This window comes from Mustela lutreola, chromosome 6 (genome assembly GCF_030435805.1).
Source record: "Mustela lutreola isolate mMusLut2 chromosome 6, mMusLut2.pri, whole genome shotgun sequence".
Classification (NCBI taxonomy): domain Eukaryota; kingdom Metazoa; phylum Chordata; class Mammalia; order Carnivora; family Mustelidae; genus Mustela; species Mustela lutreola.
The window spans coordinates 132,226,227-132,253,793 of record NC_081295.1 but is presented as its reverse complement, the minus strand read 5'-3'; the positions used below and the strand labels follow the sequence as shown (position 1 = coordinate 132,253,793).

Here is a 27,567-nt window from a genome sequence, read left to right as displayed (position 1 = left end):
GATGGCCAGAAGCAGAGAGCCTCAAAGTTCCCAAAAAAGAATAATCAGAGAGAGAGAGAGAGAAGAAAATTCAAATGAAAAAGTGTTCCTGAGAGAGATGGAAGAGATAATTTAAACAAAGGAGTATTTAACAGTTTCAAAGACTAGCAGAAGATCAGGTGGGTCAGATGAAAACTGGAGCGTTACGGGCTTGGCAGTTAGGCGGTAGCCTGTAGGAGAAGCATATCAGTGGATTGCTAATGAGCTATCTGAACATGTATAGGAGCCAAGGAAGTTGATGTAATGAGTTTGGATCATTCTTTGCACTGTGAACTTAGTAGACTAGAGAGACACAGGCTGGAGGAATGAGCCTTCTAAACTGAGAAGGGCCTTAGGAGCTATTGGGCCAACTATGCTTTTCTTCTCTGCCCTTTAGAACAAGCCTGATTTCTACATGACAATCTTTTTAGTGTTTGAAAACATTTGTTGTGTGGGCTTGGAATCTTCCTTTCTCTTAGGTAACACCCTAAATCTTTTAGGCATCTCTTAGTAGATACGGCAGTGAGTCTCCTCTTAATCTACTTCTGTCCTCTTTCAAGAATGGAGTACCGGACTCTGATGTGGCCCTGGCAACTGGGAAGCAGCCAGAACTACACATTATGTTACATCTCTATTGTGTCACATTGAACTTACTGTCAACCACACAGCAGGTGTTTCATACTTGCTTTTCCCAGTCACAGGACCTTGTCTCTCCCATTTTACTCCCTAAAATTGTTCATTTGGTACCAAATTTAGTTCCTGTGTTTTTCTGCATTTGTATGATAACTCATTAGATTTGACGCAGATTATTGAGATATTCTTAGGGTTTTGTTCTATTATTCGGCGGAGAGGCAGTTATGGTATGGTAGAGGTCCAGGTTGCTTCCTGGTCTTCTTACTGACTGAATAATCTTGGGCATGTCATTGAGGGTGTCCAGTTTTCTCCTGGAGAAAATTGAGATGGTAATGCCTACAATCTAGAGATTCTGTGAGAAATAATTGAAATAATACATAATTGGCAAGTACTGCCTTTGATAGGTTGAGTTGTTATTTTTCAAACATACATATTCATTTAAGTTGCTAGTAAGCTTTTAATAAATACTCAAGTTTAAGAATTTGATTATTGTAGTGTTCAATTATTCTTCCCACTTTGACTTCTTCTGACTGATCAGAGTTGGGAAGAAAAATATGATTATCAAGAGTAAGACTTCAAATCACTCAAACTATTTTTCCATTTTGGAGGAAAAACAATGCAGATTATAGGGAGAAAATTTAAAAAGCGTTAATTAACAGGGCAGAGAGGATGTGGCATGCCCCGGGGTCTGTTAGACTATAAAATTAATATTTGGAGGAAAAGGTAATTGAGGATTGATCTTGTAACTGAAAAACCAGTTGAGATTTTTGCAGAGTGCAGCATGTTTAGAGTGGCTGATGACACCTTATGCTTTCTTTATTTTATGTTCTTTATGAGGACCACCATATAATGATAATACCAAGTATGGAGCAGGAGGGAATATACCCCTTCCTCAGACTGACCTGTGTGCCTATGCAGTGATGTTTACTGCTTTCCTTCTGGTTCTCATTTGCCATTTATTCACAAAATGTGGAGGAGTGGTATACATAACAGAGCCCTATTTTCCTCGTTTGGTAATTTATTTCCCATCCATCGATTAATTCAAGGCCATTCACAACCTTTCATTTACTCGAGGATGCTTTTAATAACTCCTTGCCCTTTAATTATATTTGTTGATGACCAAAAGGGGCACTGAATAGGCCACTGTGCCAGCAATAGATAATAATATTTTAAATAAAGAAATTTAGAAAGTTTTAAAATTTTTGATGGAGCTAAATGAAATTATTAGGAGGTATAAGCTGTACTTGGCAACTGAGTTCAGAGTGTTGACTTTAACATAAGTTATATATAAAACAGTAAGCAAAATATGGTTGAAAATTTTTCCTGGAAAGTAGTTTTGCCTTAATGTTTAGTCAAGGGATCCTAAATTAAAGCCCTAAATTAGTCACTGTTGTTCTAGAGAATGCTTTCACACTGAGGGAGCATGGGAAAGTATTCTTGGTGAGCCACAACAGCAGAGATAACTGCCATTCCTGGAATTTTGTATACAAAAATAGTTCTTCTGAACTATAAGATAATGTTTATTCATCAGCCTTGGGGTGTGGTAATTTTAATAAGAAATCACCTTAAAGTGGCTAGAACCCTGGAGAACATAGAGTATGAGGCTCTAGCCCTCTTCATATCCAATACTATGGGAAAGTTCCCTGCTTTTATTTTATCACTCCCCATGAGAGGGAAACTATTCTACACAATATGCATCTGTGAAGGCCCAGTTTTTGGAAGGACCCCATCATATAGATGGCATTATAATTCTCTTTCAAGTTAAGAAAAATTTATAAATTACTTTCTATGAATTTTTACATTTGTAACTATTTTAAAATATTAATTTTTATAGCCTTTTTTGTTGCAAAAAATATTGGGCAGAATAACCAGTAAAATAAACCCCTTTCACAAGAACAACAGCTGATCCTACCTTACTAGTTAGCTGTTTTTCCGTACAACTATTAAATTTCAAAAGACAGCATTATTTGACTCTTTAGTGTATTATGTAATAATAAGCAGTTATAAAATATAGAGTTACAGAATTATATTGTTTCTCTCTATATTATTATTGGGGAAAAAAGGGACCAAGAAAAACAAAACATTGAATATTGATATTAAACATGAAGAGATTATAATTAAATGTAATAAATGATAACTGTTACCCAGTTTGTTATTTTAAATGTAATTTTCTAAACATTTGTTTTACTTTTAGGAACAGAGACTTTTGATAGTCCTGAGTAACTGCTGCTACCTAGAACGTCACACTTTTCTGAATATAGCAGAGCATTTTGAAAAGCACAACTTCCAAGGAATAGAGAAAATAACACAGGTAAATGAATTATGCTAAATTAACAAGGTGGTTATTTTAACAATTTAGTTTCCAAACTACTTTCTTAGTACTTTTCTACATAAGCAAAGTAGAAAAGTCTCTTTTGCTTTTCCTATACTTTTCTGTCCTTACCCTCCCCACACTCATATACCTTCCTCATCTTCACCCTACCTGACTTTGAATGACTCCTGCCCTTCTTATAACTCACCTTGAGAATTGTTAATTTAATATTCTCTTCTTTTCTTTAGATCAAAGTTTTCTCAAGGCAAAAGCTGATTTACTCCTCACACAGGCTGTTTGTTCAAAGTAAGGGAAGAAAATAGGAAAGAAAGGCATCAAACCCAAATCTTTAAGAATCATCTCAAATTTGGCTCCTTTTAGGTTAATACTTTACTTTAGAGCCAACAGCAAACTCCCTGAGCCTGCAGATAAACCTCTTCCTGCTTATTCACACCTCTTCTTCCTCAGCCCCTTTCCAAATGACCACAATGATGCTTTTGCTTTTCACTATGCTGAAGCATGGGTACAAGTGCTCAAGCACAGGGACACACACAAAGACTCACACACACCAGAGTGGCTACAACCGCCTTCCTCCGGAGGTTTAATGACTTACCTGAAAAATACATGCTCTCCACTCTCTAATCCAAGTTGGATAAAAATGAGTGCTGTATAGATCAATGGAGTAGGTTTTTCTTTAGATGTTATACTTTGTTTATATTTTTTCAAGTAAGCAGAAAAGGAAAAACTGAAACAACCTTCTTATTAAAGGTTGGTTGGTTCTTGGGCAAAGGTTTATCAGATTTCTAAGTAAAACTAAGCTAGAACCACTTTAACAGTATTCTCAGTGCAAAAAATAAGAAAGATAATGATCTTGTTAATCTTATAATCAAAAAGCACTCTTGATAGATTGCATACTTTTTACAAATGATAGTTACGGTTTATGAACTAGAAGTAGATTTTTTTTTTTTTCAAAGAATGAAAATGTCAAAGTGGGTGGCTCTGTCTTGTTTTCCTGCCTTTTCGTAAAGATTAATCATCTTGATGAGAAATGTGACTTAAGGCTGTAGGGCCAAATGTTGAGTTTATTTCCAGAAATTTTTGTATTGAGAGTTGCAAGGTGCTCCCCTGCAGTAAAGAATTCGTATTTCTACAAAGCGGGCACTTTGTTTTTTGTGCAGTAACAATAATGACACAAATATATTTATTGAACAACTTTTTTAATCATTTAAAAATACATGAAATGATTAGGAATTGCATATAACGGAAGGAGTAAGTTTGGTTCTCTTTAGATTTTTTTTGTTGTTTTTTTGTTTTTTTTTACATTAAAATCAATGCCTTTATTGATGTGAGAACATAGAAAGTGAAGTTGGCATTATTTATTCTTCCTTTGGGCTTTTCTAGAGCCTGATGAGAAGTTCTCTATGAGTATATTATCTCTTCTGATAGCCACATATCTCTCAAATACATCTTCTTCAGGAAAATGGATATCTCACTATTTAGAATACAGTGTACATTTTGGATTAGAAATATAATTCTTAGATAAAGGGTTCAAAAGCTATTCAATATTTTGGGGGCTCGTATTATATGGAGGGCTATATCAGTCACAATCCCAATAGGAGACAAAAACCATCTCAATCATTTAAAATAGAATTAAAGCCTGAAAATTGTTAATATAATTTGGCATCTATATTTTTCTTCTACTCAAATGTAATCCCCATTTATTTATTTATTTATTTTTATTTATTTTCAGCGTAACAGTATTCATTATTTTTTCACCACACCCAGTGCTCCATGCAATCCATGCCCTCTCTAATACCCACCACCTGGTTCTTCCAACCTCCCACCCCCCGCCCCTTCAAAACAATTTCTTTAGGTTTTTACAAAGTTATGAGTAGTAACTGTTGCTTCAGTTTATATCATAAAGAAATAGAATAAAGTTGACATACAAGGCTTTGATATCCTTCCAAGTCTTGTTGATATAACTTTTTTCCAAAGATTTATTTATGTATTGAGAGAGAGAGAGTTGGGGGGGAAGGGCAGAGGGGGAGAAAGTCTCAAGCAGACTCTGCGCTGAGTGTGGAGCCTGACCTTGGCCTTGATCCCATGACCTGAGATCATGACCTGATCAAAGCCAAGAGTTGAACGCCTAACTGACTGGGCCACCCAGGCACCCCCCAACTTTTAAAAAGATTTAATTATTTTTTTGAGAGAAAGATAGAGAGTTATTGATACTATTTTGAATCCAAGATAATATGTTGGATCTGGAGATAAAGCTTGGAACAAATGATGGACCATTTTTCACACTCAGAATTAGGATTCTTGGGGCGCCTGGGTGGCTCAGTGAGTTAAAGCCTCTGCCTTCGGCTCAGGTCATGATCCCAGGGTCCAGGGATCGAGCCCCGCATCGGGCTCTCTGCTCAGCGGGGAGCCTGCTTCCTCCTCTTTCTCTGCCTGCCTCTCTGCCTACTTGTGATCTCTGTCTGTCAAATAAATAAACAAAATCTTAAAAAAAAAAAAATTAGGATTCTTTTTAGAATTAGGATTTTTTAATATTTGACATTCAATATTTTGAAATCACTAAGTTGGATAATAAATGAATCAGTAAACTAAATTTATATGATAGCATTTGTGCTGATTCTATTTATTATGGATGAATTCATTAATTTTATGATGCCAACCAATTAAAATATCTGTCTTGCATTAATGGAGAAACACTGCCAACTGCCATTATTTTTTATAGTTCCCTTTTCGAAGACAGAAATCTCTAAAAGCATAGATCCCAGAAAAACTATGGGGGCACATTGTTCACACAAATGGCTTGTTATTCATTCTATCACTTTGTTTCTGCTCTTGGAAATAATGATTCACCGGGGGCCTCTAATTTAGTGTCACCAGACATTAGACATTCTCTCAGATCTCTTTCCAGGTAGGATTTGATAATTTACCAAGGGTTCTTCTAGGTATATTTCCTCCTGTTTTCTTATTTACCAATAGAAGCATGAAAATGGCCAGTTCTTAATTACCTTCATCTTGATTCTCCTCTTCAAAAGTAGAATTAATTTTAGTGTAGGAGCAGTACACAAATGACTGTGTATTTTAGGGGTGCATTAGAATTTAATGACCAATGATCATTTAAAGCTAGAATGATTTCATATATACATTTTTTAAAGAGTAATTTATTTATTTTAGAGAGAGGGAGCTGGGGGTGGGTAGAGGGAAAGAAGGAGATAAGCAGACTTCCCACTGAGTGGGGAACCTGATACAGGGCTTGATCCCAGGACCCTGAGATCATGACCTATGCTGAAATGAAGAGTTGGATGCTTAACTGACTGAACCACATAAATAAAATTTTTTAATGCAAATAACCCTATGAAGTAGTTAAGGAAAATATTAACTCCATTTTTTTCATATGGAAAGATGCTTGGAGAGGTTCATGATTTGACCTGTAAGTAGGAGAGCAAGGCAGAACTCAAAACTAAGTATTTTCATTCTTAATCCCGAATGAATTTTTGGCCTAACACCATATGTCTTAAAATAAAGAACAAAATTGTTCTCATGAAAATAAACCAAAGAAATAATACCTAAAGCAGGTTGGTTAATGTATTTCATTTAGTATCAGATCAGACTATCAAACTCATCTTGCCCTATAGGATACCTCCTGTAAAATAGGCTCCATTATAAGCCTCATGTGGACTTTGTGCTATTTGGATCCCACACTGAAAATACCAACAGTGAGTCCCCTGTCATTTGCATACATTTCCATTTGCCTTTATCTCAAGTCCTGGAAATGTTTTTTCCAAGTCATGTATTTTTCTCTTGCTTATAAAATTAAGACTCAATCATTATTTTTATTTATTTATTTTTTAAGATTTTATTTATTTATTTGACAGACAGAGATCTCAAGTAGGTGGAGAGGCAGGCAGAGAGAGAGAGAGGAGGAAGCAGGCTCTCCACTAAGCAGAGAGCCCGATGCAGGGCTTGATCCCAAGACCCTGAGATCATGACCCAAGCCGAAGGCAGAAGCTCAACGCACTGAGCCACCCAGGTGCCCCTCAATCATTATTTTTTAAAAAGGAGAAATACTATGCAGCCATCAAAAAAAAAACCCCAGAAAATCTTACCATTTGCAACAAGGTGGATGGTAGAGGGTATTGTGCTAAGCGAAATAAGTCAGAGAAAGACAATTATCATCATATGATCTCTCTGATATGAAGAATTTGAGAGGTGGGGTGGGGTATCGTGAGGGGTAGGGAGGGAAAAAATGACACAAGATGGGACCTGGGAGGGACACAAACCATTAGAGACTCTTAATCTCAGGAAACAAACTAAGGGTTGCTGGGTGGTATTGGGGGCAGGGATAGGGTGGCTGGGTTATGGACATTGGGGAAGGTATGTGCTATGGTGAGTGCTGTGAATTGTCGAAGACTGATGATTTAAAGACCTGTACCCCTGAAGCAAATAATACCTTATATGGTAATAAAAAAAAAAGGGAGAAATACTGAAAAGTCTAAAAAAATTTTGTTTAAATATTTATAATGCACCAAAGATAAACAGTTATATTTTAGTATTTATAGTAATCAGTACTTTTATATACCATATACCTATATGTATATATGTTAGAAAAATATGAAACATATTTTTCTGAATTCAGTTTACATTAGATATATCTTTTTCTGTTGACAGTTCTGTTGTGAACACCTTTATTAAATATGGAGATGTGAGTTTTATGGCTTATAACAGTTGCTAATGTGGATGTACTTTTTTTTTTTTTAACTTTTTCCTACTGGGACCCTTAAGGTTATTTTTTTTTTCATTTTATATAATTTTTTATTTTTTATAAACATATATTTTTATCCCCAGGGGTACAGGTCTGTGAATCACCAGGTTTACACACTTCACAGCACTCACCAAAGCACATACCCTCCCCAATGTCCATAATCCCACCCCCTTCTCCCAAACCCCCTCCCCCCAGCAACCCTCAGTTTGTTTTGTGAGATTAAGAGTCACTTATGGTTTGTCTCCCTCCCAATCTCATCTTGTTTCATTGATTCTTCTCGTACCCACTTAAGCCCCCATGTTGCATCACCACTTCCTCATATCAGGGAGATCATATGATAGTTGTCTTTCTCCGCTTGACTTATTTCGCTAAGCATGATACGCTCTAGTTCCATCCATGTTGTCGCAAATGGCAAGATTTCATTTTCTTTTGATGGCTGCATAGTATTCCATTGTGTATATATACCACATCTTCTTGATCCATTCATCTGTTGATGGACATCTAGGTTCTTTCCATAGTTTGGCTATTGTGGACATTGCTGCTATAAACATTCGGGTACACGTGCCCCTTTGGATCACTATGTTTGTATCTTTAGGGTAAATACCCAATAGTGCAATTGCTGGGTCATAGGGCAGTTCTATTTTCAACATTTTGAGGAACCTCCATGCTGTTTTCCAGAGAGGTTGCACCAGCTTGCATTCCCACCTTAAGGTTATTTTTGTTCTTGTTACTGAGAGGTGAAGATACTTTTGAGCACATGTTTTATTTCTCAAAATCGATTCCCAGAAGTAGAATTAGAGCTCCAAAGACTCTTGGTAAATATTGCTGGTTTCATCACAATTTGGTCATCATTGATGATTATAATATTTTAATTTGATAGATAAAAATATTCTTTCATGATTTAATTTGCAGTCCTTTCCCTATTTGGTAGGTTAACACTTTTTCTTATGTTCATTGACTGTGGATATTCTAGTAGCGTTCATTTTACAGGTATTTAGAGGGTTAAGGAAATCGTGTTTTTCATTGTAAGTGTGCAAACCAAATTTGCAACAAGTCATTAATTCTTGAGGCCGTTGAGAAGGGAAAACTAGAGCTATATGATTAATACACTTCAGTACATAATTTTATTGTAGTACCCATAATTATATAATTCCAAGATTTTTTTCATATATAAAATGCTATTTTAACCTGTCCCAGTCTTTAAAAAACAAACATCTAATTTAGAGTTTGTATGGTTGCAAATTTTTGACTGACTTGAGACTTTAGTCATTAAATAAGTTGGGCATTAAATTCTTTTTTTTTTAAAGATTTTATTTATTTATTTGACAAAGAGAGATCACAAATAGGCAGAAGCAGGCAGAGAGAGAGGGAGAAGCAGGCTCCCCACTGAGCAGAGAGGCCGATGTGTGGGCCTGAGCCGAAGGCAGAGACTTAACCCACTGAGCCACCCAGGCACCCCTGGGCATTAAATTCTTGATTGATGTTTTATTTTATGCACCTAAATCTCTTTCAAAAATTTTGACACGGTAGGTGGGGAGAGGGCAGCTTCTTTTTTTTTCACATGTCCAGGAAAGATCTTTACATACAACAATCAGTTTTAAAGATTTTTGTGTCATCTGAACCTACGTATATACCATATTTTACATATTTGATTATTTTTAGCTTAATTGTATATATTTCTCAAGTTTCATTTGAAATCATCTGAATTCAGTATATGATGTGAATGACTACAGTTTTGAGTCCTCACTGTATTATCTCTTTATACTTTATTTTTCCCATCTCTTCTCCTATATTTTGTTTAGAGGCTGTTTTTATATAATACATTATTTGTAAATAAATGTGTTTTGGAGTTCAGTAGTTTAGAGACAGATGTGTAACTGTCTGCTAAATATTAGTTTTGACCCTATTTAACTGCCTCAAGTTCTTTGTATGAATGGGAAGGGGAAAAAGAAAGAGAAAGAGGTAATATAGTAGGAAGGACGCAAAGACCTTATGATTTATAAAGTAAAATATTGGTTCCCCAATACAGAAAGTAATTCAGAAAAGCTTTCTCAAAGCAAGGAAGAATATAAGAATTCACAGAGAAATGGTTGTTTCAGAGATGAGAGAAAGGCATTAACTCAACATGAGGCAGGAATCCATCAAAATCCTAGAGGAGAACATAGACAGTAACTGCTTCAGCATTTACCACAGCCACTTCTTTCAAGTCATGTCTCCAAAGGCAAAGGAAACAAAAGCGAAAATGAACTTTTGGGACTTCATCAAGATAAGTCTCTTTGGAAAGTTGGGAAGGTGTAGGCAATATGTGAGTAAGACTGTTGGTCATCCATATTGTGTGGAGTCCTAAATCAAAAACCTTGAACCTGAGCAGGTACAATTCAACAACTTAAGTAATTGTCTTTTACCATCCTTGTACTGTTTCTATCATTTGGACTTGTACTTTGTTTCCTCTTCACATTCTATGCCTTTTCCTTAGGAGATCTCATTTATTCCCACTGCTTCATTTATCATGGATGCCCATGAGTTCCAAATCTGTATCTTGAGCTTATATTTCATTCCTAGGCTGCAAATCTGTTTCCTGTCAGACGTCTCCACTAGAAGTTGCCACTGGGATATCAGAGCAGCTTACCCAAACCAAAGTCCTATTCCTTCTTCCTCCTCCAAATCAGCTTTGCTTTTTGTGTTTCCTGCCTTAGTCAGTAATCACTGAGTCAGCAAGTCAGGGACTTGGGAATTGTCTTTGACTCATTCCTTAGGAATGGATGGTTCAACCCCTGAACAATCTTCTCTCTCTCCCTCCCTAATTTGTTCTTCCTATCCAAGATCAGCTTTCTTTCATCATCTGATCCTTGTGCTATTGCAGAACCCTCCCTCCAGATGCTTTGCTTATGCTCTAAATTTCACTCTTTAAATATCCATGGAGTTTCAAAAATACAGATCTGATTATATTCTTCCTCCTTCCCACATTTCAGTCTTCTCATTGACTGAAGAATAAAACCTAAACTCCTTAGACTAATAATGTTCATATTGTTTTAACCTAGACCTGTACTTCTTTGTCTTATGCCATTCATCTCCTTTATACTTACCGATACCCTATCATCTAGCTATTCATCTTTCCTTGAGTATTTCGGATTATTTGTCCGGTCTTTTAGAACTTCAACAAACATTCATTCAACATCAGCTTACCAAGCTCTATTTTAAGAATATTTACCTGTAGCTCGTATTGTTCTATGGGTCTGGAATACCTTTTCCTCAACCTCAACTTGACAAAATCTTGATCATCTACCTATCTCAGATATAGATGTCTCACCCTGTGGAAAGACTTCTCATTCTTTCTCCCAAACTGCAAAATGGATCAAATCCTCTTCTTTATTCCTGTGATACCTTGTTTATATTATAGCACTAGAATAACATCTTAACACATTGTATCATGATTAGTTTAATATTGGTACGCTTCTTTTCTAGATTATAAATTCTTTTCAAATATAAAAATATTAAATATTTTAATCTCTCCAAAGGACTAAATCTTATATAGGTATAAGATAGAAGAACAAAAAATGAACACATGTTCACCTGTTGCCAGGCTGAAGAAATGGAGTATATTCCCAGGACTGTTTGTGCCCTGCACATCTGAATCATCCATTTTCCCTTATGGACAGACACTTCTGCATTTTGTGGTTTATAAACAATACATTATTTAATATTACCTGTTTTTGACTTTTAAAATACCATAAATGGGATTATATGGTATGTATTTTTTTTCTCTGATTTGCTTTCTCTACTCAATATTGTTTTTGATATATATCCATGTTGCTACATGTAGCTTATGCTAATTTGTAAAACGAATTAAAAAATTGTATTCCTCTTTTCTTCCTATGAGTTTATATAGTATTCGAATGTTTATTCTTTGAATAGTTATAAGAACTCTCTAGCTTTTTCTTTATGAGATGATTTTTAATTATTGGTTCAATTTCTTTAATGGTTAAAGAACCATTCAAGTTTTGTTTCTTCTTGTTAGTTGTAATAATCTGTATTTTTCTTGGGCTTTCTCCATTTTGCCTAAATTTCTAATTTTATTGGTATAAAGTTGTATTATAATAGTTTCATATTATCTGTTTCAACTGCATCTGAGGTTATTTCTAGACCTAATATTTTCAGTCTTTTTTCTTGATCAGAGTCTTTTCAAGAACCAAATTTTGGCTTTACTCATCTCTCTGTATGTCCTTGTTTCCTGTCACAGTAATTTGAGCACTTAGCTTAATTGTTTTATTTATGTAGATCATTGATTCCAAACCTTTCTGCCTTTTTAATGTAAACATTCAAGGTTATGAATGTCCCTCTAACTCTTTAGCGGTTTCCCACATATTAACATATTTTATTTGTTCTGTTTTGTATTTTCTCATTTTAATTGTGAGTTTTTCGGGGGCACCTGGGTGGCTCAGTGGGTTAAGCTGCTGCCTTCAGCTCAGGTCATGATCTCAGGGTCCTGGGATCGAGTCCCACATTGGGCTCTCTGCTCAGCGAGAAGCCTTCTTCCCTCTCTCTCTCTCTGCCTGCCTCTCTGCCTACTTGTGATCTCTCTCCGTCAAATAAATAAATAAAATCTTAAAAGGAAAATTGTGAGTTTTTCTTTGACACACAACTATATAGGAGTGTGATTTTAAATTTCCAAATTGGGGGTGGGTGGGTAGGTAGCAATTAGTTTCCATGTTGGGAATTAGTTTTCTCTTTGTTAGAGATTTTTAACTTAATTATGCTGATGAGGTCAATGAATATCATGTTTTTTACTTTGCTGAGACTTGCTTTTTAGACTGATACATGATGAGTTTCTTAAATATTCTCCCTTGCTTGAAAATATCACATCCTTCAGTTTTAAACACCATTAGATCAAGTTTGTGAATTTTATTGTTCAGTCTTCTATATCCATTCCTTTTATGTGTTTTGGCCTTCAATTTGTCACTTACTGAGAGATATGTAATAAGTCTTTATTTGTCTGCCTTTTAGATATTTTTTGTTTTCTTTGTCTCTACTATTTCATAGTTCCCCTATGATGTGTCTCTTGGTGTATATTGTTGGCCTTTTTTCCCTGACTGATTGATACCCTTATTAGGTCTGGAAAATCTCAGCTATTACCTCTTTAAATATTTATTCTTTTCTATTCACTCTTTTCTCTCCTTCAAGACCTCCTATGGGATATATGTTAGACCTCACTCTGTTCATGTCTCTAACATTTTTTGTTCATGTTTTCCCCACCCATCTCTAATTCTTTTAGTGATTCGGAATAATTCATTCAGCTCTCTATTCTCCTTGACTTTTTCTTGATTTGTATCTAATCTTGTTGAAATTTGCTGTCTATTGCCATTTTATTTCAGTTGTTTTTCATTTCCAGAAATTTGGGGTTTTTTAAAATTTTTATTTACTTATTTTTTATTATTTTTTTTAATTTATTTTCAGCATAACAGGATTCATTGTTTTTGCACCACACCCAGTGCTCCATGCAATCCATGCCCTCTCCAATACCCACCACCTGGTTCCCCCAACCTCCCACCCCTTCAAAACCCTCAGATTGTTTTTCAGAGTCCATAGTCTCTCATGGTTCACCTCCTCTTCCAATTTCCCCCAACTCCCTTCTCCTCTCTAACTCCCCTTGTCCTCCATGCTATTTGTTATGCTCCACAAATAAGTGAAACCATATGATAATTGACTCTCTCTGCTTGACTGATTTCACTCAGCATAATCTCTTCCAGTCCCGTCCATGTTGCTACAAAAGTTGGGTATTGTTTGTTTTTTTTTTTAAGATTTTATTTATTTATTTGACAGACAGAGATCACAAGTAGGCAGAGAGGCAGGCAGAGAGAAAGAGAGGGAGAAGCAGGCTCCCTGCTGAGCAGAGAGCCTAATGTGGGGCAGGATCCCTGGACCCTGAGATCATGACCTGAGCCGAAGGCAGAGGTTTTAACCCACTGAGCCACCCAGGCGCCCCCAGAAACTTGGTTTTTGTCACTAAGTAAAGGAAAATGATTAACTTGCTCTGGAATGGTATAATTTCAAACATCAGTATAGGAGGTGGTGGCAGTGGCAAGGAAAGTGGCAGGCAGAGGGAGAAAGTTATTTCCCATGCTCCTTGGATTGTTTTTTGTAGGTGGCCAAATCGCATACAATCTATAGTCAAACAAAAGACTCACTATTAAGAAGACGATTGGAGCAGTTATGAGAAGCCTCAATAGTGGGATGTGAGACAGTTAACTTGATTATAAAAAATTCACGAAAAACAAAAGATTGAGGAATAATAAAGATTAGTGACAAGTCACCAGGTTAGAATCACAGTGGAAGGTGAGGGAAGTAAGGAATAATGGCTCTCACTAAGTGCTAGAGACATTGTCTTTCTGTTTCAGGGTGACAGTATATCCTGTTTTTTCCTGTTTTTGTTTTCTTTTATTAGTGCCACCTCTACTAGGGGCTAAGAGTTTATTTTTAAAAGTTAATTATTTACTTGGCATTTATTTTGTCCACATTTGACAAGTTGTGTTTTAGTAACACAAAGTAATGTCAATTTGCCATTTGTCTGACCACTCATTTGTAAAAAATTTTTAAAGTATATTAATTTAACTGAATCTAGTCATTCATATTCACTTGGATAGGTGATGTTCTTATTGTAATTTGATTATTTTGTTTCTATAGAGATTACTTAGTTCACTGTATTCTTTCTGTCATCTCTGAACTGAAATTAACTTTTTTAAAATTATTTTTTCTTTTTCAGAAACATACTATTTAAGAAGGATTTTTAACAAAAAGCTTTAAAAATAGTAAATTAGAAAATTTAAATTTAGAACATTAATTAATGATCATTTTTTTAACTATTTTGAATGAGTTGAAGACAACTATATAGAAATTGTGGAAATAAGACATCTATGTATGTGTGTGTTTTTCGGCACGTGTCTGGCATGTGCACTTACTGCTGTACAGGTCAGGCTGTATGTTGTCAGGATATCTTTTGATATGTGTATTGCTGCCTAAGATGATATAATGGCAGATTATTACCAACATTATTTTCCCCTGCATCTGAAATGCTACCTCCTAATGTATTCTGTATTTCTGTAAGTTATTACCAACAACTTGAAGTACTTTAAAAGGTGCTCCTCAATTCTCAAATGTAAGAATTTAGTGAGTACATCTGTTTCTAAATTGGCACCTCTTTTTTTTTTTTAAAGAAAGCCTTTCCCAGTACCCTTAAAGGTACCCCATAAGCACTCCCTCTCTCCCTTAACAGCTTTGTTCTTTGAACGTTTTATAAATGTCTTCTTGCCTTTCTTTCCTATTAGACTGTGATTTCCTTTAAGGTCTTTTTTTTCTTTTCATTTAACTTTCATACATCACTATTAGATAGTGCTTTAATGATGAACAGACGTTATCCTTGGGTAGTAGGGGTCAAGTAAATTTAGCTAACATCTGTATTTATTAGCTATCATGAACAGGGTTCTAGTGAAAATTGGGCATGTTGAAATAAATAATAATAGCATAATAATGATAGCTGAGAGAATTTGTGATGTACTTTAAATGTACTGTATTTAAGTCTCATAAATTATCTTTTTGAATTCCTACACAAAATTTATGAGGTACTGTTGACCTTAATTCTGCTTTGTCAGACATTAATAACTGCTACTCCCCTTTCTCTTTCACTTGCCTAGTATCTATCTGCCCATTTACTTATTTTCAGCCATTTTTTAAAAAAATAGAGTATGAATTATATACAGTAAAACATTAATCTTCAGTGTACAAATAAGTGACTTTTAATGCATATATACATCCCAGTATCCAACACCTAAAGCAAGATATATTTCCCTCATTCCCCCTTCCAAGTCAGTAGGCACCCTTCTGTCAGCATGCATTAGTTTTGTCTGTTCTTTAACTTTGTGTTAAAAGGAACTGTACAGTTAATAATCTTTTGTGTCTAGCTGCTTTTGCTCCAGCTTAATTTTTGAGATTCATCCAAATTGTTGTGTCTGTAAGTAATTTATTTTCTTTTATAGCTGAATTTGGATAACTCAAATTTGTTTAATCATCTCACTGTAACAGGTGTTGAATTGTTTCCAGTTTAAGGGTTTTGTTTTGTTTTGTTGTTTTAAGATTTTATTTATTTAACAGAGAAAGAGAGCACAAGCAGGGAAAGTACCTGGCAGAGGGAGAGGCAGAAGCAGTCTCCCCGCTGAGCAGGGAACTTAGTACTCTTTTGAGATCATGACCTGAGCCAAAGGCACACGCTCATCCCTCTGAGCCACCCAGGTGCCCCACTTTAAGGTTTTTATGAATAAACTTCTTGTGAACGTTGCCGTGGAAGTCTTTTATGGACATTTGTACTCTCTCATCTTGTAATTGCTGTCATGGAATAAGTTAATTAGGAATTCTAAATTGTTTTTCAGAGTGGGTATCTGATTTTAGTTCTCATTGTATAGCAATGTATGAGTATTCCATTTGCTCCATGTTGTCCTTACGAACACTTAATATATCATTCTTTTTTATTTCAGTCAATTCTGTTGCTTTCATTGGCTTTCTCTGATTAAATGATGTTAAGCCCTTTTTCTTACATATTACTCATATTCAGATATTTTCTGTTTGGAAGTGCCTTTTCAATTCATTTCTCTATGGTTTTTTTCTCATAATATAATACTTTATGCATTTTTATGACACATAAAATATTTTTTAAATTTATTTTCAGTGTTCCAGAATTCATTGTTTATGCACCACACTCAGTGCTCCATGTAATACGTGCTCTCCATAATACCCACCACCAGGCTCACCCAACCCCCTATCTTCCTCCCCTCCAAAACCCTGCTTGTTTCTAAGAGTCCACAGTCTCTCATGGTTTGTCTGTCCTCCAATATCCCCCAACTCACTTCTTCTCTCCATCTCCCCATGTCTTCCATGTTATTCCTTATGCTCCACAAATAAGTGAAACCATATGATAATTTACTGTCTCTACTTCACTTATTTCACTCAGCATAATCTCTTCCAGTCCCGTCCATGTTGCTACAAAAGTTGGGTATTCATCCTTTCTAATGGAGGCATAATACTCCATTGTATATATGGACCATATCTTCTTTATCCATTCATCCATTGAAGGGTATCTTGGCTCTTTCCAAAGTTCGGCAACTGTGGCCATTGCTGCTATGAACATTGGGGTACAGATGGCCCTTCTTTTCACTACATTTGTATCTTTGGGGTAAATACCCAGGAGTGCAATTGCAGGGTCATAGGGAAACTCTATTTTTAATTTCTTAAGGAATCTCCACACTGTTTTCCAAAGTGGCTGCACCAACTTGCATTCCCACCAACAGTGTATGAGGGATCCCCTTTCTCCACAACTTCTCCAATACATGTTGTTTCCTGTTTTGTTAATTTTGGCCATTCTAACTGGTGTAAGGTGGTATCTCAATGTGGTTTTGATTTGAATCTCCCTGATGGCTAATGATGATGAACATTTTTTCATGTGTCTGTTAGCCATTTGTATGTCTTCTTTGGAGAAGTGTCTGTTCATGTTTTGCCCATTTCTTGATGTGATTATTCTTTTGTGTGTGTTGAATTTGAAGAGTTCTTTATAGATCTGTGATATCAGCCCATTGTCTGTACTGTCATTTGCAAATATCTTCTCCCATTCCGTGGGTTGCCTCTTTGTTTTTGTTGACTGTTAACTTCGCTGTGCAGAAGCTTTTGATCTTGATGAAGTCCCAAAAGTTCATTTTTGCTTTTGTTTCCTTTGCCTTTGGAGACATATCTTGAAAGAAGTTGCTATGGCCGATGTCAAAGAGGTTACTGCCTATGTGCTTCTTTAGGATTTTGAGAGATTCGTGCCTCACATTGAGGTCTTTTATCCATTTCGAGTTTTATCTTTGTGTATGGTGTAAGAGAATGGTCGAGTTACATTCTTCTACACATAGCTGTCCAATCTTCCCAGCACCATTTATTGCAAAGGCCCGTCTTTTCCACTGTATATTTTTTCATGCTTTGTCAAAGATTAGTTGACCATAGAGTTGAGGGTCCATATCTGGGCTCTCTACTCTGTCCCATCGAGTCTATTTTTGTGCCAGTACCTTGCTGTCTTGATGATCACAGCTTTGTAGTAAAGCTTGAAATCAGGAAACGTGATGCCCCCAGTTTTGTTTTTCCCCCAGTTTTGTTTTTCTTTTTCAACATTTCCTTAGCAATTCGGGAACTCTTCTGGTTCCATACAAATTTTTGTTCCAGCTTCTTGAAAAAGCCAGTGGAATTTTGATCAGAATGGCATTGAAATTATAGATTACTCTAGGCAGCATAGACACTTTAACAATGTTTATTCTTCTAATTCATGAACATGGAATGCTCTTCCAACTTTTTGTGTCTTCTTCAATTTCTTTCATGAGTGCTCAGTAGTTCTTGAGTATAGATCCTTATAGATTCTTGAGGTAGATCCTTTACCTCTTTGATTAGGTTTATTCCCAGGTATCCTATGGGTCTTGGTGCTGTAGTAAATGGAATCGATTCTCTAATTTCCCTTTATGTCTTTTCATTGTTAATGTATAAAAAAAAACCAGCTGATTTCTGTGCATTGATTTTGTATTCTGTCACATTACTGAATTACTGTGTGAGTTCTAGTAGTTTGGGGGTGGAGTCTTTTGGTTTTCCATATAAAGTATCATGTCATCTGTGAAGAGAGTTTGACCTCTCCTTTGCCAATTTGAATACCTTTTATTTCTTTCTGTTGTCTGATTGCTGTTCTTAGGACTTCTAGTACTATGTTGAACAAGAGAGGCAAGAGTGGGCATCCTTGTCATGTTCCTGATCTCAAAGGAAGGCTGTCAGCTTTTCCCCATTGAGGATGATATTTGCTGTGGGTTTTTCATAGATAGATTTTATGAAGTTGAGGAGTGTTCCCTCTATTCCTATACTTTGAAGGGTTTTAATCAGGAACAGATGCTGTATCTTATCAAATGCTTTTTCTGCATGTATTGAGAAGACCATGTGGTTCTTCTCTATTCTCTTATTTATTCTAGCACATTGATTGATTTGCGAATGTTGAACCACTCCTGCATCCCATGGATAAATCCCACCTGGTCATCGTGGATAATCTTTTTAATGTACTGTTGGATCCAGTTAGCTAGGATCTTGTTGAGAATCTTGGCATTCGTATTCATCAGGGATAATGGGCTGAAATTCTCTTTTCTTTTGGTGGAGTCTTTGCCTGGTTTGGGGATCAAGTTAATGCTGGCTTCATAAAAAGAGTCTGGAAGTTTTTCTTTTGCTCTGTTTTTTGAAACAGCTTCAGGAGAATAGGTATTATTTTTTCTTTGAATGTTTGGTAGAATTCCCCCAGAGAATCCATCAGGTCCTGGGCTCTTTTTTTACTCTGTGCCTTGAAGTACTTATTGTACTTAACTTCAATCTCCATAGTGACCACTGGTTCCTCCAGTTAAACTACTCATTGGTTAGCTTTGAAAGTCGTATGTAAGGGTGCCCGGGTGGCTCAGTGGGTTAAGCCTCTGCCTAAAACTCCGGTCACAATCCCAGGTGCTGGGATAGAGCTGGACATCGGGCTCTCTGCTCAGCAGGGAGCCTGCTTCGTCCTCTCTCTCTCTCTCTCTCTCTCCCTGCCTCCTTCTCTGCCTACTTGTGATCTCTGTCTGTCAAATAAATAAATAAAATCTTAAAAAAAAAAAAGAAAGTAAGTCATGTGTGTTCTCCCTAAGTCTTGTTTTATATCGTACATTAGTCTCCTTAAAGGTTTTCATTATTTTTCTAAGTCAAGTTGTTGCTTGTCTTTTCTACAGCTGAATTTCACTGCATGACAAATAATCCTTTTTACAGATACTACACTATATGACATAGAAGCAGACACATCACCAGTAGTCCACTGCAGAGGGCCCTGAGCCCATAGACTCTTTATTCCCAAATTTACGACTCTGCCCACCTACTCTAACTCTTGGCCTCTTGAGTCCCAGTGAGACCAGGAAGGTACCTCATCTTGTTCTACTTTCACTACCAACAGGAACTCACAGTTCATGTGGGCTGAACTTTCTGTGTATAGTCCATGTATGAAGATTAATTCATATTAAATAACCTGTGTTAAGAGGGTGGTCTTTGTTATTGAAAAATAAATAAAATAGAAATCATGTTTTTTTTCTGTAGGAAAATTCATAAGTATATTTAAAATATGCTGAAGTATTTATATTATTTTACTTTTCCCTCATGCTCAGATTAAAAAAGTCATAGTTATTCTTTATTATGTGTTTATAGGTTAGCATGGCTTCATTGAAAGAATTAGACCAAAGACTCTTTGAAAATTACATTGAGTTGAAAGCAGATCCTATCGTTGGCTCATTGGAACCTGGAATTTATGCAGGCTATTTTGATTGGAAAGACTGCCTGCCTCCAACAGGTAAATGGTTTTAAGTAACTGTCCAGCACATCTAGAGTTATAAATATGAATTTTATCAATCAGTGTATTCTTAAAATGCTTTTATTTTTATTCATATTTTCCCCATTAGTTTGATTTTAACTTTTTACTAGCTTAAACCCATTTTTGATAGTTTGGAATATAGTGTGCTTTTTATTATTCATACCTCAGGCTTAAAATTACTCTTAAATGCCAGAAAATAATTAATTATACCATATAATATTCAATCATTTTAGTAATACATATTTGCTTCCCAGGATGTGTCCCTATTACGTAGATAGAATAGACTGTGAGTGACAGTTTTGTACAATGACTTTGTGACTATCATCAAAAAATTTATGTAAGAAATTTGGTCATTTCTTTATAAGACCTAATTATTAATGCTGACAAGGTGAAGGATAGAAGAAAAATACGTAGGAGTATGATTATTACAGTAATTTAGCAAAGAAAATTGAACCACAGAAGGATGACTGACACAGTTCCAGTATTATCTCGTGACATCAAATGAAAGTCACTTAAATCACTTCATAATATATATTTTAAAAATAAGTATTGCTTGCTGAATCAAACTTTTTGATGCGTCAGGTAGTTATTCCTTTGTATGAAATAGAGTGAAATACATAGAACCAAGCTCCCTAATAACATTTTTATCTAAAAGTGGTCTTATATAGAAATGGTGTGTTTATGTAAGACAGATTCTTTTTGGATATATATATGTAGATGTACTAGTGAATTGTTAAGAAGTTTGAGTTAATCATCATTCTTTTACCTAATTGCTTTAAACACCTTTTGAAATTATGTAATGCTTTTATTAGGTGGTGATAAAATTGTTTAATCGTTAAACACCTTTGGGTTTTTATTGTGTAGTGTTCACTTTAAGTGGTAACAATATAGTAACGCCATGAGTCAAAACTAAAAACAAGAATCATGAAATTAAGGATATTGTATGTGACCACAGGTATTTTATTTTCTGAAATCACAGCCATTATAGTCACCCGAGGCTTTCTACCCACGTGTCCATAATTAATCTTTTTTCCTTAAATTCTGTTACTTCTCTATATACATACTTTACTGTGTCCAAACTGGGTTATAGTTCATATCCCAAATATATCCTTTGAACGTTTAAATCAGATCCTATTAGTATCTTTAAATCCTTGCAATATCTTCCCATTAAACTTACAGTAAAATGTGCAATGCAGTACATGGCAGGCCCTAGCCTGGTGCCCTGGCGCTTTGCCCACCACTCACAAGTGTACACCAAGGCCTCTCTCCAGCTACATTTTAGCACAGTGAGCCTTTTTGTTGCCCAAACTTTCCATTTCCTTCCACCTTACCTCTTCAAACCTTTTTTTTCTCCTTTTCTTAGGTGGTAGTTCTTCTTATCTTATAGGATTGACTCCCTTTTGTCATTAGGTCTTAAACTTAAATGTCACCATACCAGCCACCAGCCTGGAGAAATGATATGGACAATGGACAGTTGTCATGGTGTTTTAAATTTAACCTGTAAAAAGTATTCATTTTATATGTAAAATAATTATTTACAAGGGAAAATGCTATACATCTGGTTCTAGCACTGGCCTTTATACTGGTTGAACTTATTAAAGCTAAATCCATGAGGTCATAGTTTTGTGGGTTCATTACCATTTTAAGTGATTAAACATGACTTTTAACAATAAATTATCATCCTCAAGATCATCAGTCAACAGCATCTGGAACTTTTGATCTACAGTTCCTTTTTCAAAACTCTTGAGCCCAGATGACTTTTGGAATTGCAGTATTTTGGATTTTGGAAAGATACAACGCATGTGCCATATATTATGTTACATTTCTAGCAAGGATTTCTGCAGGGAAACATGAATACTTAGACTAGGAGTGATACTCAGTATCCTTAATCAGGTCAGGTGAGAAATTGCCGCCAGAAGAGTTCATCAGAAATTTGTAAATTCATGAACAGAAAATTTTGCCTTTTACATTCTGTGTCTTCAATATCTAAACTACTTGATATATAATGCCTGCTCAGTAAATATTTGTTTAGTAACTGCAACAACGACCCCTTTATAGCTTCCACTGATGCCTCTGCTCGTGTCTTCAGTGCCCAGTCATCACTTCCCTGACTGGCCTGTGCATGCTTCAGGGTCCATCTCTGAAAGGAGTGGTTTTTCTGGCAAGTCTTCCTCACATCAGCCCTAACAGGATTGTTTGTTTTGTTTTGTTTTTCTGAATTACACCTTTAACCTCTCTTATAATTCTCAGGTACATATACATTATATATGTATGTCATATATATGTGTGTATATTATATGTATATATAAATGTAAAATATAAAATGTAAAAATATGTATATTATATATGCGTACCAAGTATGTATATTATATGTACACATATGTATATATGATATACATGTTAATACATATATAATATACACATTATATGTATATGTGCATGCATATAATATACATATTTAGTACATATATAATATACATGTTTTTTGTAACCTGTCACCTGTTTTTTTATTGCCCCAATTTGGGAGAATTTTTAAAAATGTGTAACGATTTCTTTTCACATTCATAGACTTCAAATTATGTAAGTATTTTTATAGAGCAGTGACTGAAAGTTTCGGAATTCCAAGAGATAGATATAAAAAGGGTTTTCAATAAAATCTCTTTATTTTCTACTAAAGGTATTAATGCACAATACTTAGATTTTGCCCCTACTGTTCTTAGCCCACCGCTGGTGAGCTAAATGTCATTGCCCTGTCCTTTCTCCCCAGTCTTAGATGAACTAGACTAAAAGAGCTCTTTGGACCAGCCTGATTTCTGCTTCTCTCTTGGTTGGCCTGCCACCACCTTCTGTCTAAGATGGCTGAGAGGAATGGTATCCAGTGACCACTTTTCCTTTCTTACTTGGGGTACTTCCGTGTGTGTGTGTGTGTGTGTGTGTGTGTGTAAATTATCTCATGGGAAAACAAAAGTCTCACTTTTGCTGTAGCAAACTTTTGTGGAAGTAGTTTAGCAATCCCAGATATTCAGAAATAAAGGAGTTGTTATGTGGCAGGCCATGCATGTGCAAACACATACACACACATATACACATGCACACATTCATGTACATCGCAGTTTTAAGCATCTTGCTGACAGATGGTTTCAGTTATTTGTGTCCTCATAACATCTGACTCAGTGCCTTGAATATAATTATCACTTACTACTTGTGGTTCTAATTTTCTAGATTTCAACCATCTTAAGATAACTAAATTATTTATAACCTCTTGAGAATCTGGGGGTAAGGCTAGGACATTGAGCACTAAACTGGCAGTGTGGTTGCCCTAACTATAAATCACAATCCCCACAAAAACTCCCCATCACTCTTCTCTTTGCAACCCAGCTTTTAAAAAGTTGTCTTCCTTGAAGATTCCTTGCTAGTGCTATCTCTGTTACTGTGTCACTTGATGTCTCACCCTGAGAAGTCTACTTTCACCGGCCCCCGCCATTGAGACTATTCTCACTGAAGCCACTTCTGATGTTATACATTTGACCCTTGAACAACATGGGTTTGAACTGTGCATTCCATATGTCATTACTTCAGAGGCTGTGATTGCTGGTCATTGTTACTCCCTGGTGGATCCTAGAACATGGCCTCAGTGAGGAGTTCTGAGAGAGCAAGGAGTATGGGAATGGCAGTGCCAGGCTATTAGGAGTTTTTTATTCCAATTTCATCTAATTAGGTGATTCAGTGATTCAGAGTGTCCAGGTCCTCTCTTTGTAGTATTTATTTAAGGTACTCAAAGTTTCTTCTCTATTATCTTCATATTTTCTCAGTCATGAAATTGAACTAGTGTAAGTCATTGATGTGAGTAATAAAGGTTTGTGTCCTCTGGATAATTTTTTAACAGGAAATTAATATTCTACTGGCCACATGACATTAGTGATAAGGCTTTTTATCTTTTATTATTATTTTTTTAAAGATAAACATTCTTTCAAGAACAGAGGGCACATGGCACTGCACTGTCAGCAATTGACTTACTCCTTCTCAGATTCCAAAAACACTTAGAAATTGTCAGTGTTCGTTTCACTTTTATGAACTGTTTTTAGTTCTGTTCTTTGTGTAGTTTTGTCTTCATGATCACTAACTGAACCTTAGTCTTGCATAGTCATATAGTGATTGTGAGTTGTTTAAAATTGACTTAAGTTGAGACCTCATGTAAAGTGAGCGACCAAAATAGTTTGACTATTAATCTTCCAAAATAATTTCAATTAACAACTTTAGTATTATCTTTAGAGTTTTCATCTTGAAAAACTGAATTTTGCAAATCATATAGATAACTGATTACTTATTACTGTAGTTAGCAATAAATTTAGTTTCCGATACTGTATGTAGTAATTTAAAAAAAAATCCAGTTGATTAATTTCATGATTCAAGAGGAGATATCCGTTAGAGCCATAGCTATGCTTTTTCAACCTGACAGTTGGATATTTAAATTGCTGTCACCTCTTTATTTGTGTATATGTCAGGAAAGGTTATTCTGGTTAGTTCTGAGTCACCTAACTGATTGTTTAATTTTTCTACTATCCATAGTTATTAAGAGCTCTGAGTATTTGCATTTGATAAATTTTAGCTAAATTAAGAATATTATTATTCCCCATTTGCAAAAATACACATGAAATTTCACATCTTCAAAATAGATTAAATTTTTAAAAATGTTTCTTTAAATTTTTACTTAAACTTGATTTTAGCATTTTTCTATCTAAAAAGGATACAAATTTATATATATTCCTTATACATATTTAACAAATGAGTTTAAACATTTTATATACATAAAGTAATTGACTGATTTTTAATTATTAATTTTTTATTGACATATAGTTGTCATACAATATTAGTTTCAGGTATACAACATAGTTACTCAGCAATTCTATACATTATGCTCACAAAGTAAATTTAGTTACCATCTGCCACCAAAGTTAATAAAATATTATTGACTGTATTCCTTATCCTGAACTTTTCATCACTATGATGTACTTATTTTATAACTGGAAGTTTGTTCCTCTTAATCCCCTTCATCTGTTTTTGCCACCTCCCCTTTGATAACCACCAGTTTGTTCTGTGTATCTATGAGTCTTCTTCTGTTTTTGTTTGTTTTGTTTCTTAGATTCCATATGTAAATGAAATAATATATTTGCTTTTTCTATCTGATCTATTTCACTTAGCATAATACCCTCTAAGTTTGTCCATGTTGTTGCAAATGGCAAGATCTTTTTCTTTCTGTGTCTGAGTAATAATTCCATGGATATATGTGCTGTATCTTCTTTATCCATTCATATTTTTATGGACACTTGGGATGTTTCCATACCTTGGCTATTGTAAATAATGCTGCAGTAAACATAGAGGTGCATATATTTTTCCATGTTTTTGTTTCATGTTCAGTGTTTTTGTTTTCTTCAGGTGAATACCCAGAAATGGAATTACTGGGTCATATGGTATTTATGTTTAATTTTTTGAGGAATCTTCATATTTTTTTTCTAGTGGCTGTACCAATTTACATTTCAGCTAATAGTGCACAAATGTTCCCTTTCTCTACATCCTCACCAGCATTTGTTATTTCTTATATTTTTGAACTAGCCATTCTTACGTGTGAGGTGATATTTCATTGTGGTTCTGATTTGCATTTCCCTGATGATAAGTGATATTGAACGTCTTTTCATATATGTCTTGGCCATCTCTGTGGCATCTTAGAAGGAATGTCTATTGAGGTCCTCTGTCCTTTTAATTGGATTATTTGTGGGTTTTGTTTGTTTGTTTGTTTGGTGTTAAGTTCTTTATATAGTTTGGATACAACCCTATAGTGGATGTTACCATTTGCAAGTATCTTCTTACCTTCAGTAAGTTAGTTGCCTTTTTGTTTTGTTGATGGTTTCCAAAAGCTTTTTAGTTTGATATAGTCCCAGTTGTTTATTTTTGGTTTTGGTACCCTTCCTTGAGGAGATAGATGCAGAAAAATTCTGCTAAGGCTGATGTCTAAGAGGATACTGCTTGTGCTTTTTTTTTTTTTTAAGAGTTTATTTATTTATTTGAGAAAGAGAGAGCCTGAGTATGGGGGGCAGAGAGAGAATCATCCCCCACTGAGCAGGGAGCCTTACGTGGGGCTCAATCTCATGCCCTGGGATCATGACCTGAGCCTAAAGCAGATATTTAACCAATTGAGCCACCCAGGTGCCCTCTGCCTATGTTTTCTGTTAGGAGTTGCATGGTTCAAGTCTCACATTTGGGTCTTTAATCCATTTTTTAAAAGATTGATTTATTTGAGAGAGAGAGAGACGAAGGGAGAGAACGAGCATGCGCAAGTGGAGGGGGGCAGAAGGAGAGGGAGAGAATCTCAAGCAGACTCTCCACTGAGTACGGAACCTGACATGGGATTCAGTCCCATGACTCTGAGATCATGACCTAAGCTAAAATCAAGATTCAGATGCTGAGCCACCTAGGTGCCCCGATCTTTAATCCATTTTGAGTTTATTTTGTGTGTAGTAGATGGGAGTGATCCAGTTTCATTCTTGTTCATGTGATTATCCAGTTTTCCTAAGAGCGTTTATTGAAGAGACTGGTTTTTTCCTTTTTTTTTTTTGCATTATGTATTTTTGCCTCCTTTATGATAATTAAGAGACCATAAGTATGGGTATATTTCCGGGCTCTCAATTCTGTTCCCTCGATCTTTGTGTCTGTTTCTGTGGCAGGACCATATTGTTTTGATTATTGTAGTTTTATAATATGTCTTGAAATCTGGGGTTGTGATACCTATAGCTTGTTCTTCTTTCTCAAGATTGCTTTGGCTATTTGGGGTCTTTTGTGGTTCCATACAAATTTTAGGATTATTTGTTCTAATTCTGTGAAAAATGCCATTGAAATTTTGATAGGGATTACCCAGAATCTATAGCTTTCTTTGAGTAATATGGACATTTTAACTCTTCTAATCAATGAGCTATTCCATTTGTTTGTGTCAGCTTCAGTTTCTTTCATCAGTGTTTTATAGTTTTCAGAGTACACTGGTTAGGTTTATTGCTATGTATTTTATTATTTTTTGTGCAATTATAAATGGGATTTTAAAAAAAATTTTGCCACTTTATTAGTGTATAGAAGTGCAACAGATTTCTGTACATTAATTTTGTGTTCTGCAACTTCACTGAATTCATCTAATATTTTTGTGTGTGTGTGGAGTCTTGAGGGTTTTCTATGTTTAGTATCATGTCATCTGCAAATAGTGACAGTTTACTTTTTCCTTAACAAAACTTGGATGTCTTTTTTTTTTTTCTTGTGATTGCTGTGGCTAGGACTTCCAGTTCTATGTTGAGTAAAGGTGGTGAGAGTAGATATCCTTGTGTAATTTCTTATTTTAAAGGAAAAATTTTCAGC

The 27,567-nt window shown here is 35.4% G+C and overlaps 1 protein-coding gene across 5 annotated transcripts in view; it reads left to right on the top strand.

Moving 5' to 3' along the window:
- The window catches only part of EXOC2 (exocyst complex component 2), a 279,908-nt gene that overhangs the window by 183,537 nt on the left and 68,804 nt on the right, over nt 1–27,567 (top strand). For all 5 annotated transcript variants that reach the window (XM_059179098.1, XM_059179101.1, XM_059179097.1 and 2 more), the window contains 2 exons: nt 2,846–2,962; nt 20,007–20,148. In XM_059179098.1, coding sequence (XP_059035081.1) covers nt 2,846–2,962; nt 20,007–20,148 — 259 coding nt within the window. The remainder of the gene's footprint in view (nt 1–2,845; nt 2,963–20,006; nt 20,149–27,567) is intronic.